Genomic DNA, 17028 nt, shown 5'->3' on the forward strand with positions numbered 1-17028 from the left:
TAGGTCAGAGTAGTATGAATTTGTCAAAACCCATTAATGTATTTTAACATACGAACAGCACAAATATACTTAACTCTTATGTAGTTTAATATAAGTAAAATGTACTCTTTGAGAGAAAGTTCAGCTTTCACATTTTTAATGACATCTTGCTTGAGATAAGCTACTTCACCTAATCATTTCACCCTACATAAATCTCCTCATAATTTATTTATTTTTTTTACAGTTGCATGGAAATTGTTATCAGACACTCAACACGCATACAGGTTGTGTAACTTGGTTGTCTTATACATAAGCCATCACACACAATAAGTCAGTAGAAAAATCTCATCACATTTTACTTAAGTTTGCACTGATTACAAACTCCCTACATATATAGCCGTTTAAACATTATTTGGTAACACTTTACAATTACAGTACATGAATATTCATGCACTAATACCCGAATTAATACTTATCTAATTATAAACTAAAGCTGAATTAAAATATGTTCTAATCACAAATAAATGAAAAGATAACCTTATCCATGACTTTAAATTTATACCTGAATTATGACCACGATATGTGCATTTGTTAATCAATTAACTTCTTTTTTGTATATGTTCTTTTTGTTCTCTGTGTTCTGACATTTTTATCAAATGTGTTTGAGTCTAAATGTTGTGACATTTGCAAAAAGCATGCTGAAAAACACAAACCTGAATCTGCATGATTTTATGCATTTAGCTGCTTCCATATGTTTAACTGATTGTATAACTGCAGAAATGATCAGGTGTACTAGTTTACCTGTTATAGTGACCAGTGAGTGTATAAGATGATCAAAGAAGGAAAATGAAACTTATTATGATGAGCTTATATGATTTTTCTTCTCTCTCATCATTCAGTTCAGTGTCAATTGATGTATTGCTTACAAAATAAACAAGTGACTTTAAATTCATGAACAGAAACAAATGATGTCAAATACTTCATTAGAATGAACTAGGAACATTTTATGTTGCCTCAGAAATTAATTAATTAATTCATTCATTTTCTACCGCTTATCCGAACTTCTCGGGTGACGGGGAGTCTCAGGCATCATCGGGCATCGAGGCAGGATACACCCTGGACGGAGTGCCAACCCATCGCAGGGCACACACACTCTCATTCACTCACACAATCACACACTATGGACAAATGCACGGCTTTGGACCGGGGAAGGAGACCGGAATACCCAGAGGAAACCCTCGAGGCACCGGGAGAACATGCAAACTCCGCACACACAAGGCAGAGGCGGGAATCGAACCCCCAACCCTGGAGGTGTGAGGCAAATGTGCTAAATACTAAGCCACCGTGCCCCCCCCCCGAAATTAATTAATAAATAAAATTGATGAAATGCTTCATAGCAATAAGTTTTGGGACAGAACAATGAGTGGTAATGAGAGGTAATAAGTACAATGAGTCAACTGTTTCATTAGTTATGCCCATTTACTGAATCAAACTATTGATAATCTTTCTACACACTGTACGATATTACAGTGTACCTCCATCTCTCTCTCTCTCTCTCTCTCTCTCTCTCTTAATTCAGCTTTTTCAAGTATGCTAGTCAAGAATCTAGACTAGTGTACAATATCCATATGAAAACAATCGTGAACCACTGTAAATGGGTGGACACTTTTAGCATAACATCAGATTTTTAAAAATAACATTTACAACAAATAAAATGTTTACAATATTTAGTCCTTCTTGTTAATACATAACTTTTCTAGATCCTCCATGATCATGTTTTGCTCTTTCTGGTTCTTTTTTTCTGAGAACTGACTGTTCCTCACCAAACTTTTATCACTGCTTTTACCTAACCCTTTGGACATACCCAGTCTGCTGCTTGGACCACTACTTATCTCCAAATTCAGATTGGTTGGCAGGACAGCATTCCCCTGAATACGGTGCAAATAAGTCATACTCTTGCTGTGCTGAATTGAACAAAGCTGAAGTTTAAAGGCAGCTTGGAATCCCCTGCGGAAGTTTTTATTAAAGAAGCCATAAATTATAGGATTGATGCTGCTGTTGCAAAAGGCCAACCAATGGGCAAAAGGGTAGATATAGATGTTTATCACCCGGTGCTGAAATTCACTTAGGCTGGCATAATCACTAAGCATCATCAGTGTCCACAAAGGCAACCAGGACAGAATGAACAGTAATGCTACAACCAGTAACATCTTAACTACATGCTTCTTTTTCCTTGATGCTATCTGGCGAGTTTCATAGCCACTTTGTTTTCTGGAGCCAGTTCCAAAGCTGGTACTAGATTCTTGCTCTCTAGAGGGGGGAATAGCTGTCTTGAAGAGTGTTAGCCCAATGCAGGCATACATAATGACAATGACGGTTAGTGGACCCAAATAGATATTGGCAAAGAGCACAGTGGTATATATTTTGCGCATTTCCTTGTTGGGCCAATTCTCATGGCACCAGTAAAATGGCTTTGAAGAATTACCATCCCATAATAAAATGGAGATTTGGCTCTCCTTAGTGACCTGCAGCATGACACCTGATGGACACATAATGGAGATAGCCAGAACCCAAATGACTGCAATTATGAGAGTGGAGGTGGAAATAGTCAGCTTCTGTTTGAAGGGGTAAACAATGCAACGAAACCTGAGAAAAAGTGACAGTGCAAGCAGGAGAGAAACAAGACACAGAACAAATAGATATGTACAGCAAATTATAAAATATATAAAATCTGTATAAAATATATAAAATACATGTTATTAATTTTCCATAACACAAAAATATAAACAATTCTCTACCTCTCCACAGCAATGGCTACCAGTGTAAAGACAGAAGCAGACACAGATATTCCTTGTACCATCCCATTCAGCTTGCACACCAAACTTCCAAATGGCCACCCTAGGAGAGTAATTAATGAACAGATGTATAATGATGAAAAGAAAGCTCCATTTTATTTTTTGCATCAAATACAACTCATTTTACTTAATGATATTATGAGCTTGCTCATTAGAAACGTTTTTAAACATTAAACTTTAAATTATTGTTCTTTTTTTATACTTCTGTAAAGCTGCCTTGAGACAAAGTGAATTGGTAAAAGCACTTTACAAATAAATTGAATTCAATTTTATAAATTGGAATAAATTAGGGAAATTCTTGATTAATATAAAAATTTTCAAATGTGACAAAACCAGTATGTTAGTGTTCAACAATGATTATAGCTAGACAGTTTGTGTTTCATCAAAAAGACAACATCAGTCAAAACAGCTACACATAAATACAAAACCTAATCAATGATTGGAGAAATATAAGATGCAGTACATTAATGAATGCAAGCAAGAAACATACTTCTACTTCAATATAGAGGGGGTTACTTTGGTAAGGTGCATGCACCATCACAAAGATGAACAATGGTTCAAAAACCTGGCACTGGTCTTCCAGCTGGTTTATTCTTTGCAACATCAACTGTAGCCTGAGAGATTCAGATCTATTAAATGTTTAAATAATCATGATGATTATTAATTAATGATCAAATTATTTAATAGGGCACACCTGGGCAACACGAGTTATCTGTCACTCATATGTTCCAATATTTTTATCACATGACTTATGGGTGGGTTCAAAAAGATTTGTTTACACCAGTCCTCAGGTCCTTACACTGGCTTCCAGTTATATTTAGAACTGATTTGAAAGTACTTTTACTCATTTATAAACCACAAAATGGCCTAGGGCCTAAATACATTGCAGATATGCCCACTGAATATAACCCAAACAGACCACTCAGATTGTTAGGATCGAGTCAGTTGGAAATTCCAAGGGTTCACACCAAACAAGGGGAATATGCTTTTAGCTATTATGCTGCCCACAGTTGTAATCCTCTTCCAGAAGAGATCAGATGTGCTAAAACATTAGCCACATTTAAATCTAGACTCAAAACGAATCTGTTTAGCTGTGCATTTTCTGAATGAGCAACATGCTATGTCCAAAATGATTGCACCATGTATAATCCTTTCCTATTATTAAATGTTTTAATTTTATTTTAAATCAACTTCTTAAATCATTACAAAAAAAAAATAAAATTCCTTGCTTTATTGTTATGATTACTGTTTTTATGATTATTTTACTTTCTTTTATGTAAAGCACTTTTTACCATTGTGTATGAAATGTGCTATATAAATAAACTTGCCTTGTCTTGTTTTTCACATCTAGAAGAGATAATGTACTACTAAATGAAAGCTTAAATTTCAGACCTATTGTCTCATTCATCTTTGATTCAACAATGAATTTGTCTTCAGTGGATAGCAAAAACACCAGCACAGATTTTGTGTACAGATATTTCAGGAGCAAATTTTAAAAATAAACTTAAATATTTAATTCATATGTTAATTGACCCAATCTTAGTGGGCATTAGGGGAAAACACAGTGCCAGAAGAGATTACACTATACTGTGTTAACTAGCCAGCATTGCTAGATTCAATGTGCTAGAGTATGTACCAACTTCTCCACTTCTCCAAAAGATTTAACTTCTACATTTAAATTAACATTATGTTTTATATTTATGTTTATTTATATTCATATCTATGTTTAATATTAAATAAAATCTCTTTGACCAAACTGAAAAACACCCACTAAGACTAAAACAAATTGTACACAACTTAAAGGACTCCTCTCACATCTTTATACCAAAGTCAGATACTCTCTAAAGCCTGCTGTTTATTATTTATTTATTTTTAATAAATTCTCTCTTAATTTTAAGTTCTTTTTCTTTATTTTCTTTAATCTAGTTACTCTTGTTAATTCTTTCTTTCTTTCTTACAGAGAAAGATGCTGCACTTTTACATGGCATAAATATATGTCTGCATGCAGAGCGAGGCATTATAAATGAGTAAATGATTATAAAGAGGCATGGCCAGGTGCAGCGCATAGCAACCAGCACTGAGTCGGTGATAAAGACCAATGTAGGTGGCCACAGTATGTTACAGAATATTTCTTGTACATAATCTATTAAGGATATTTAATCTTTTGCAGCATTTGTTGCTGCAGCACAATTCAAAAGAGAGAAATTTCATTGAAACATGCATGTATTATAATTATAATAATTATTATTATCATACATCATATATTATAGATAAAGAATGTGCAAAAAGGAATACGAATGCAAACAGACTGAATTAATAGCAAAGCATAGAATCTCCCTCACGCTCACACACACACACACACACACACACACACACACACACACACACACACACACACACACACACACACACACACACACACAATTATACACTATGGACATAATATGGATTGGGCCTGTGATTGACCAAGATTTTTTTTAAACCAATTACCTAATGTTTAATTTGTTGTGCATTCTGAGCACAGTGTTGCACTCACTGTGGTTTTAAATAGTGCTTATTTTATTACTTAAATAGTGCTTATTTTAGTTACTATATCCTTCCTGGCAGCTTAAACCAATCTTGCCATTTTCCTCTGATCTCGCTTATCAGTAAGTGTTTCAATCAGGGTTTTTTTTTTGCAGCACTCCATGTAAACTCTATTGACTGTTGTATTTGAATATACCAGCATATCAGTACTGTAGTTTGTGAAGTACTCAAACCAGCTCATCATACAGGTGGTGCAATTAAACCGTTAACAATTAGTTAACAAAAACAATACTAAACAGATCCTAACTTACCTGTAATGATGTTATCTACTAAGGTGGTGGGCATGCAGAATATTCCAACCAGCAGATCACTGATGGCCAGGTTGAGAATGAATAGATTGGTGACAGTGCGCATATGTTTGCGCCTCAGCACAATAAAGCACACCACTCCATTTCCAACCATACACATAATAAAAATGATAAGGTAAGATACAATGAAGATGGTAGACACAAAGCAATCATGAAGGTAGAAGTCCACATAAGTAATATTGGGAGCAGGAAATGGACAGGAAGTGCTTGAATCGACCAAAAGATTTCCTGAGTTTTCAAAAGTGAAGACTGACACAGAAGATATTGTTGAATTCAGCTCAAGTGTTTTCAATGCCATTTTAAATCCTGAAAAAGTAAAAAAAAAAATACAAGGAAATTACATTTTCTTAAATCACATTAATTTACATAAAAAAATGGACACTGACATATCTGATGAGCTGTTCTAATAAGATATTAATTTAGAACAGAATTTGGAAGATGCTGACAAATGAACTTGTGTGACAGAAATATGGTAATGGCATCAAGTGCTATTCTTTGTTTTAAGAAAATGTAAAGGGCAAAGAGTGGCTTAGAGGACGTCTACAAGGTATGAGTATTGGAAAAAGTTAATTAACGTTGCAAAAATGCCACCTATTTGTACTATAAAATTCGTTAGCTGTGTGTGCCCCATGAACATGGAGACTTTCACCCAGATTGTCTGGTTCCTGGTCCAGATGCAGAAACAGCAATATCAGGTTCTCATCCACCTGTAGCAGTGTCAACAATACAGTGAGCTGGCCTGAAGAGCCTTTAAACCATGTCATCCGCTCCTATGTGTCCATCATTAAACGTCCACTTCCTTGCCTGGATGGAACTACAGGATGATTTCAGAGACCTTGAAATGTTGCACCACCTCAGTATATGATTTGCCAAGGAATTAGGAACGAGGAACACGACAGGAAGGCCAAAGTGTCCCGAGTGATGAGCACTGTTGAGCAACAGAGCCGAGCAATGTCCCATGACAAGCAACAGAGCCGAGCGACATCCTTAACTGAGCAGAAGTCACGGAGGTCACGAACACTGATTCACAACAGAAACATGTCAGAAGCACCAAAATTTAAAGAAAGAAAAAACTGCTCCACAATCAGGTGATTTGAGCTTGTTGTTATCCCGCTGTGTCTGTAGGTGGCAGAGTCCTTCTGTCTATAGTGGTGGTTGCCACAGCATGCATGAAACCAGACCCAAATGCAGGGATAACAAAAAAAAAAAACAAACAAAAAAAAAAAAACAGGGAAAACAATCTGAGGAACAGGAAACATAGCATGGCAAATTTTCACTGACAAAAAAAACTAAGCAACAAGTACATAGAACAACACAGACAAATAAAAAGACTATGACTCCGCATGCCATGTGGAGTAAATAAATAGGCAGTCATTAATGGCCAATTAGGAACAGACGAGTTGAGAAAAAAAACATGTGACACAAACATGCTACAAAAGTGCCCTCCTAATGTTCCAACAAGCAGATTCCTGACAGTTATGTGCAATTTCTTTTCCTATAAATAATGTTTTTAACTGACAACATTCATGCATATTTGTATTGACTGTGACAAGCTACAAATTAACTACAAATCTTGCCATTACTGTTGCCTGGTGAACCCAGAATTAGCATGGATCTAAACTGGCCATCTTATTTATTAGTCCTTTTGACTATACATCACAATATCTAAAAACAGGTCCTCTGCCCATAAACTTAGCAAAGAATGTGAAAGAAATCCAAAGAGGTCCTAAATAATCAGAACACAAATTAGTACCAAAATTACATGAGTCAGCAGATACTGTAGATCAGGGGTGTCAAACTCTGGTGTAATTATATTTGGCCCGCGAGATCATATCAAATGTGCATTACAGCTGGCTAGCCGCATGCTCCGCTAATACTACAAATCCCAGAATGCCTTGCCATTGTATTGACGCTTAGTCACGAACAGCAAGCGCCCCTCATTCTCTGTTGACAATAGTGTTGCACGATTAATCATATCGCAATCGCAATCGTGATATCAAGCCTGTGCGATTTTATGAAATAAATAAATAATAAATAAATGCATGTGTGGACATGACAACCCATTCTCTCTGAAAGCTGTTTGCCTATTTCATACACTACACTGCTATCCGCTAATAAAAAAAAGACCAGTGAGTTTCAGTTTAGGCAGTGGCATGTGTGGCGTGTATGGTCATGTCATGACTTTTTCTGGTGTGCAGCGCGGAACGGGTGAAGATGGATGCCGAGCAGACGGACACTGAACTGGTGGCCAGAAAAAATGCTACCTCTTTTATATGTAGTGTTAATTTTGTCAGACGAGAAGAGACGAAATATGTTCCTCAACAACCTTTTTTTTTCATGACTAAGACGAGACGATGACAAGACTGCACCACTGTCCAAAAACGCTGACTAAGACTAAATTAACATGCATTATTGTTGACGAAAAAAGACAAGGCGAAAATGTTTTGTATAAAATAAAAACTAAGATAAAATCTCTCTTCATTTTCGTCTACAATTGTCTCTGCTTTTTCATCAGCTGTTATGCCTTTAAAATATTCAGAACGAGTTCGCGGCTTCGCGCTGTTGCTCAAGTTACAGGTCTCATACGCCTGTGGCTGCAACACGGAACTGCTGAACAATTGTATTGCTTCCGCTAAAGAAAATAGTGCGCTCCGTCTCTACGGTTAGAGTCCTGGGTGTCCATGGCAACGCTCTGTTTTTCATGGCAACGGTGTGTTATAGTTAGCAGCGGTCTGTTATCAAGAAATAAAATAGTGTGTGCTTAGAAAATATCCGTCCACACGCCGCTCAAATAAATAAATAAATAAATAAATAAATAAATAAATAAATAAATAATCCTGAGCGCAAGTCCACTGTCTAGGCGGCTTTTTGCGTTAAATTATATTTCCTGTCGCTGCACAGGCGCTTTTATTGTACATGACAGCTTATGTCCCGATGACCGGTCTTTGCGTTACGATTAAAAGCAGTATCAATAAAGTAAAAAATGTGATGTGCATCAAGTTCGAGTGTATGCACTGTTTAAACGAGTGTTCTCAACTTCTCACTGATACTTTTGTGATTCGCTGAGTTTTGACAAGTTTTATAGCCTTGATATTGTTTCTTATTCAAAAGTGGTGACAGAAAAAACTCTTTTCCCCCCAACCTGAAACCGCTTCCCCTGTCACAATCACATCATAATCAAAATTAATAATTAGGCTTAAAAGCAAAATGTATATTTAAGGGAATCAAGTTTAACAATTACATGTAATATTGCTCCAAATATCATCAATAATGGTGTGTGCAATACCATGTATTACTTGCATTAAGTTGGTAATTTACATATACATACACACACACAATATATATAATATACACTGTACACCTACAGTTTTGATCTTAGGCTTTTCATTAATCAGCATTGTGTTATTTTATATTTTAATTTGAAAACGTTTTGCATTTGTTTGTTGTTGCTAGTTTGAGTTTAGAAATACAAATTTCAGCATTATCAGTAATCTGTGTGTGCATTTTCCTTGAGAACCAAGCAAGTTGACTCATGATACAATTTGTTTATTATATTGCAATCGCATATCGCAATCGCAATATTGACCTCAATAATCGCAATATAACATTTTCCCTAAATCGTGCAGCCCTAGTTGACAGTCGTTAACAACCATGTTACAGTCACATCGGGCAAGTTAATTCCACCCTCCACAAAAATGGCCAAACGAAAGATGGACAATAGGAGCTTTCAAGACAGGAGGGAGGCAGATTATCTGTTCACGAATACAAAACCTGCTTTTCTTGTGTGCCAACGGAGCTAACGTGTCTGTAACGAAAGAATATAACATAAGAAGACACTATGAAACGAAACATTATGAGAAGTATAAGGACCTGGATGTGAAGCAGAAGCTCCAGAAGGTGGAAGAGATGGAAAAAAGTCTGGTTTCCCGGCAGACTATGTTCATGAAAGCAAAATCAAAAAGTGAAGCTGCTGTAAAGGCTGTAAAGCTTTATTGTGGCAGCAGAGATTGCAAAATCTGCCGGCCCTTTAATGAGGGAGAGTTTGTCAAAAAGTGTATGGTCAAAGTTTGCGAAATGAACAACCACTGATGTGTCTTTTATTTCAAATGAAATTTCTTATGTGTTTGTAATATCAAGCTCTGGTTATTCCAGATCCTGTGTTTAAGCAAAACTAAAGTTTGTTTCCATATGAAAAAGGTTGAACATTACATATCAGTTGCTGTTAATTTTTCAATAAATATTCAGTTTGGCCCGAGACTTTATCCCAGTTTTATATTTTGGCCCACTGTGAATTTGAGTTTGACACCCCTGCTCTAGACAGCTAAACAGTTTTTCGATAATTTAATTCAAGCATATGGTGAACTGCTTTTCCTGTAAAGTGACTCTAATAATGCTCTATACTTTCAATCATCTTTGGAATTTCTATACATTATTAACCCTAATAACTGTGAAAGAATATTGGTGCTGAAAAGAAAGACAGCTTATAAACACACACATAACAGTCTCTCTACTCCCTGTGCATTTTGAGAGTGCTTATTCTTAGTTTAATTATGGTATAGTTTTAGGTAATACAGTATTAGGCTATAATTATACAACTTTGCTCTCAGAGAGGTGCAAACAATGTTGCAAGATAATCCTAGCAGGCAAAGAGTAAACACTTTTGACCAAAATACCCCTAGTGTATAGTCAGGAACCGAGACTGGTGTAAATCAAGAAGATGCTGTTTTCCGATATACACTGTGAATCCATTTTCAACCAACCAAAGAAAACAGTCACACCAACTTAGATTCTGTTGGGTCACAAGGAAAAGGTTCTTTCTGCCAGAAATGAATAAATGTCTTTCACATCCCGTTTTCTTTCTCTTTCTGTGGGGAAAATTTTTATTTGTGCCTTTGGTTTGACAGAAATACTTAGTTCCAATAAGGGAACTCGACAATGCATCAAGGCTGGTGCTGTTGGAATTCTTCTTTGTGGTTGTGTCTGAAGCTCTGTGTGAAATTTGGTAGGCCATGTGATGAATTGCAGCTTGCCAGCAAGAGAATAAATGGGCATCTATGTCACATTCCTAAAGCTTGTTAGTATTTAGCAACCAGCACTAGTCATGGGTTGGTCATCTCCACCCGATGGACCAGAAAGGAATCCTAATGCCCAAGGTCTAGGGTATTTAGGGATATCTCTTTAGGACCATCTCAACTGCTGCCTACCCCGCAAATCTAGTGCTTCAGGGGTCAGTCATACCTACCCATTCTCCTGCTGCTTATGTATCTCTCCCTCCTGGGTTAGTCCCTGCCAGCTCGCTATTTTACGACACTACCTGAGGTGAGAACAGCAAAAGGATAGCACCTCTCTCAGACCATGGCGGGTTCTAGATATTGTGAGAAAAGCCTACAGAATACAGTTCACCTCCCATCCTTCTTTCATGGTGTGTTGCATACTGTTGTTTGCACAGGCCAAACTTTATTCCTACAGGGGGAACTTCTCTCGCATTTAGGAAAGCACTGTAAAGCATATTCCCCTACCAGATCATGCCTCCAGGTCTACAGCCGGCATTTCTTGTTTTCTAAGAAGGATGTGGGCTACACCCAATTTTAGATCTGCATGGCTGTGTTGCAGAACAGTTCCAAGGACTAGTTTGCAAAAATAATCCTGAAGGATGCTTATCTTCACATAGGCATTTTGCCAGAGTACCGGAGACTCCCGAGGTTCGCTTCCAGGCACAAAGCATACCGATGCCGGGCTCTCACTTTTGGCCTAGTTTTATCACTCACACTCACAAAGTGCATGGAGACTGCTCTGGCATCATTGCCCCTCAGGGCATCCATGTACTCAGTTATGCAGAAGACTCGGACATGGCTCATTTTGGCTCAGTCAAGGGATGTGGCAGCTGGGCATTGAGATGCCATGTGCTTGCCCACATGAGGTCCCTAGGCCTGACTTGTTCTCTGGGCTCTTGCTTTCTACATGGTGCCAGGCAACTGAGGCTTTCCTGCAGACCATGTCTCCCCTCCTGGGACCTCTCAGTGGTTCAGGAGAGGCTGCTCTAAGCCACCTTTCAGCCAATCAGCTTCTGACACTGAAAACGTCTCTGCTATTAGCCTTGGCCTCCCTACACATGGTAGGATTTCTGCAAGCCCTGTTAGTTACCCCTCCTGCTAAAAGTCTGCTACTGGCATGTTCAAGGTTGTTCTTCGTGATACATGCCCGAAAAGCCCCATTATGGCTAGTTGCCCAGTCTTTCTGAAGGCCTTCTTTTTTTTGTTGGTACCATTGTTGGTACCATTCAGTCAATGAAAGAAAAACTCACAATGGTCACAGAAAACACTTTAATCTGACAAAAGTAATAATAAATAAAAATTCCATGAATGTTAACCAATGAAAGACATTGCTTTTCAACCATGCTTCAACGGAATTATTTTAAAAATATAAACTCATGGAACAGGCCTAGACAAAAATGATGGTACCCCTAACTTAATATTTTGTTGCACAGCCTTTTGAGGCAATCAGTGCAATCAGACGATTCCTGTAACAGTCAATGAGACTTCTGCAAATCTCAGCAGGTATTTTGGCCCACTCCTCATGAGCAAACTGCTCCAGTTGTTTCTGGTTTGAAGGGTGTCTTTTCCAGACGGCATGTTTCAGCTCCTTCCAAAGATGCTCAATAGGATTGAGGTCAGGGCTCATAGAAGGCCACTTTAGAATAGTCCAATGTTTTTCTCTTAGCCATTCTTGGGTGTTTTTAGCTGTGTTTTGGGTCATTGTCCTGTTGCAAGACCCATGACCTGCAACTGAGACCAAGCTTTCTGACATTGGCCAGAACATTTCTCTCTAGAATCCCTTGATAGTCTCCAGATTTCATTGTACCCTGCACAGATTCAAGACACCCTGTGCCAGATGCAGCAAAGCAGCCCCAGAACATAACAAGAGCCTCCTCCATGTTTCACAGTAGGGACAGTGATATGTTCTTGATATGCTTCATTTTTCTGTCTATGAACATAGAGCTGTTGTGCCTTGGCAAAAAGTTTCATTTTTGTCTCATCTATCCATAGGATATTCTCCCAGAAGCATTGTGGCTTGTCAGCATGCAGTTTGGCATATTCCAGTCCACTAGAAAAGTGTCCTCCTTGGTCATCTCCCATGTAGTCCACTTTGGCTCAAACAACGACGGATGGTGCGATCTGACACTGATGTTCCTTGAGCATGAAGTTCACCTTGGATCTCTTTAGAAGTGTTTTTGGGGTCTTTTGTTACCATTCTGATTAACCGTCTCTTTAATTTGTCATCAATTTTCCCCCTGCGGCCACGTCTAGGGAGGTTGGCTACAGTCCCATATATCTTAAATTTCTGAATAATATGTGCAACTGTAGTCACAGGAACATCTAGCTGCTTGGAGATGGTCTTATAGCCTTTACCTTTATCATGCTTGTCTATGTCTTTCTAATCTCCTGAGACAACTCTTTCCTTTGCTTCCTCTGGTCCATGTTGAGTGCACTGACTGATTACAAGATTGTAGACACTTGTGATGCTAATTAGTGGACACACCTTTAATTAACATGTCCCTTTGGTCACATTATTTTCAATCTTTTCTAGAGGTACTGATTTTCATTGGTTTACATTCATAGAATTTTTATTCTTTATTACTTTTGTCAGATTAAAGTTTTTCTGTGACCATTGTGAGTTTTTCTTTCATTGACCATTAATATTCACATAATTTTCGGGGATAATATCTATATATACACTCAATCAAGGCATTTATTGAGCTATGCTTCTTACGAATTACGAAGTTAAATGTGTTGCAGTGTAATTCACAATCAGCTATAAGTAAGCATTTTGATGGAATAGTAACACTAGATGGTCTTTCTGTTTCATCTTATGCAGCAGTAATAGACCTTGGTGGAGGTTCTAATCGGTGCATATACAGTACAAGTGCCAGTTTGTCCAAAATCCAGCAGGTAGATTACTGTACTTAGAACCAGAAAATATGATCACATAACCCTTACTGTATCTTATCCACACTACATTCTACTACCACACTCCCAAATTTTGCACGGATTATAAAATATTACTATCCACAATTATGGAATATCCTTACAATTAGTGTTGGGGACTCAAACACAATCTCTGCGTTTCTCAAGGTAAAATAATACAAAACAATCAAAATCAAGTTGGTAAATAACACATAAAAATTTTATGCATGATGTAATGAGGGCAGTCTTGAATCAAATCAGTTCATGTATGTGTGCATTCTTACAAACTATCGTACAATATTCACAAGCCAAAGACCAAATCAATACATGTTATTTTTATTTAATATTGAATGTATTGTTTGCATTAATTTTTAGTTTGTGCTACAACTCTGGTAATAAGAATAGTTAAATTTCATTGGTATTGGTATAACTGATCTTTTTTTAATGTCAACACAGTATTGTATATATACTATATACAAATCTCTGTACATTAAGTTCACTACTACTGTATAGCAGAAACATGCAGTAGTACAACTTTTTATAACTGTACCTCCAACAAACTTTTACTTGATGGAATGACATAAAATACATCCTCACAATACATACATTTTAAAAGAAATGTCTCCAATTAAATAATGAAAACTACTATGGTGGGCTTATAGAAATATGTTTTCATTTGAAAAACATGCTTTTGTGGGAGTAACAGACACAAAACACAACCTTGCAAACAATTTAAATAGCATAACATTGTACAACCTCATGAGTGCAAAATTCCCTGGATTTGTGAAAATTCTTTGCAGTTATTTATTTTTTATTTTTTTAATAAAAAACCTATAACATTCTTTGCGGTTTTCGGCCGATAGATAAACGCCTCCAGCTCTGACTGACTCTGAGCTTCTCCGTTCTAATAAAGCAGACAGCTGATGACGCACTATTGAAAGACAACAACGCACGCGCGTAAAAGCAAAGTAAAAAAAAATCGCTCTTGGATCAAACTAATAAATAATTTTCTTTCCCATCGACGTTATGTCCTACATTTTAATGTCATTTTTATTTTTTATTTATGAAAGTAAAAAATATACTTATAGTTTTAGGGTGGCTCACAGACGGGGGGCTGAAGCCACCCTAAAAAAGGCCTAGAACCGCAAATGGCTTGGACTGATTTTGCCTCACTTGGACTAAGCAAATATAGAAATGTATACGTAAACGAATTCGTACTGCCGCCTGTTGGCTACAAAGAGAATTATTACATATTACATTATTCAATTTGATATTTTCTCAAAAAAAAAAAATAAAAAAATAAAAAAAATATCAAGTGACATCATGAGGACGGTTTATAATACCAATGTAATACAACGAAAGCCTGTAATCAGTCTGTTATTAAATACCACGAACGCCTCTTTCTCTTGATAATTAAGAAATATGACGGTTGGGGTAATTATCTGAGCAGAGCTGGTGTAGCACTACTATAAATATTTGAAAGAGGTAATAATAATAATAATAATAATAATAATAATAATAATAATAATAATAATAATAATTACAAGAAGAAGCAACATATTAGCTTAGAGTTAAAAGACTAAATGAATGAAAATATAAAAAAAAAACAAGGAACACCCCCCCCCAAAAAAAACCCCCACTAATCTAAAAACTAAACTAATAAGCTGTTTGTAAATAACCAGCAGAAAAGGTAAACTCACCTCAAACTAAAACATGTCCGACTTGGATAATTTTAAGTCAATTAAAGTTTTAAATGTTGTTCCGCGTATAGATGCCCAAGCACGGCTCTCAGGAAGATCCCCAACACCTTTCACCTTAGTTTCCTGCTACTGTGCTCACCTGTCAGCACGCGCGGTTCAGAATATTCTGCACTAATCGCCACGTGCATGGGCGTAAATCCTGAATTTCTGTGCAACCTCGTACAATTAATAAAAAAGGGGACATGCCCACCTACCCCCAACACACACACCACACACACAAACCACACACACACAACCATCCGAGGGTTGCCCCCCCCCCATTTTTTAAAAACAATATCGCACTCTCTATTGTGAAAAATATATGTATGTCTACCTAAATAATTGTGTAATTGTGTAATTGCGCAAAACTGCATTTAGAAACAGTTGAGTTCCCCCTCGCCTTCCTCACAGTGGTTTGACCCACTGCCTGCTTTCCCAGTTCATCTCACCTACTCTGCACACACACGAGTCAGTTCAACTCCGTTAAGTAGGGTATTTTATTCACTTTAAATAAAGCGATATATCCACTATATTCAGGAGATGAAGCGTGATGGAAAAGGACGTTGATTTTTAATTGATGTAATGGGAAACAATTACACTGGATATAAAAGGCTGAATTAGTAGTGGGAAAATATGCATGTATGCTGCGCTTGGTTATGCGTGTGATAGTGTTTATGGTGTTCTGCAATCAACCAGCAACCTATTGATACCTCTACGAACTTGACCAGGATATGAAGATGAATGTTTAAAGAAATTAAAAATCACTTTTTTCTCCCCCTTCTGCTTTTAACCCATTTCTGTGCAACCTCGTACAATTAATAAAAAATAAATCAAGGACCAGGTCAACAGTTCTATTTGAACGTATGCGTTGTTGGTTTATTGTCATTTGTTTCTCTTTTGATCATTCTCCATATATAAAATGTTGCTACAGTATATGATGTTGTGGTAGAAGGGAAGTGGTATAGCATCAACTGTAGAAGGAAAGGAGGCGAGTCGAACCGGCTGGTAACGCGTAATGATTCTCAATTACCATTTACTCTATTTACTTGAAAGGTCACTGTTCCTCAGTCTGGCTGTCAGACAGGGTACAGTCATATAGGGTTGTGTAAAGTTTTGTAGCAAAGTTGGGGTGTTAGTTGTTTAGATTTCATCCAGTATTAAGTTTACCACACTGCTTAAATGCATAGTACCACACGCTTATGCAGTATGTGATTATGGACAGTGATTCAAAATGATCCCTCTGCCATGTTCTTTCTCTTCTGTTGCCAAATTATTAGATTTTTTCCCCCATAAGTGTTGATTAAACAAGCTCATTTGCCCTTCAGTTTAGAATAGCCTCTCAGGGCATGTCTAGGAACGTGTGATTAAATGCATCACCCACTTTGTTTCCTGCAGCATGTAACAACAATGTATGTCATAGTTCTGACATAAAGGAAAGGCCATCTAAAGTAACATAATCAGCAAGTTTTTCTGCATTTGTTTCTGGCCGTATTATTAAACGGTACTTTTGTCATAAGAATTAAGTAGAAGGAGGTTACACAGCAATATACTTTAAGTATTTCTTGACTCTCTTAAACTGATGTCTTATTTAGGCTTT

General features: G+C 37.1%; 1 protein-coding gene across 2 annotated transcripts; it reads right to left on the reverse strand.

Moving 5' to 3' along the window:
- Positions 1 to 1362: 1362 nt before the first annotated feature.
- On the reverse strand, positions 1363 to 15598 carry LOC113655091 (neuropeptide FF receptor 2). Of its 2 annotated transcripts, none has more exons than XM_027165394.2 (4): positions 5853 to 5981; positions 5672 to 5730; positions 2778 to 2877; positions 1363 to 2625 (listed from the first exon to the last, which is right to left on the reverse strand). In XM_027165394.2, exons 1-4 carry the CDS (start codon positions 5897 to 5899, stop codon positions 1707 to 1709), a joined length of 1125 nt encoding a protein of 374 aa, XP_027021195.1. In that variant the 5' UTR covers positions 5900 to 5981; the 3' UTR covers positions 1363 to 1706. The 2 variants fall into 2 exon arrangements, with proteins under 2 accessions (XP_027021195.1, XP_027021194.1); XM_027165393.2 differs by adding an exon at positions 15393 to 15598 and having other exon boundaries at positions 1366 to 2625; positions 5672 to 6034.
- Positions 15599 to 17028: the final 1430 nt, after the last annotated feature.

This window comes from Tachysurus fulvidraco, chromosome 26 (genome assembly GCF_022655615.1).
Source record: "Tachysurus fulvidraco isolate hzauxx_2018 chromosome 26, HZAU_PFXX_2.0, whole genome shotgun sequence".
In the NCBI taxonomy this organism is placed as follows: domain Eukaryota; kingdom Metazoa; phylum Chordata; class Actinopteri; order Siluriformes; family Bagridae; genus Tachysurus; species Tachysurus fulvidraco.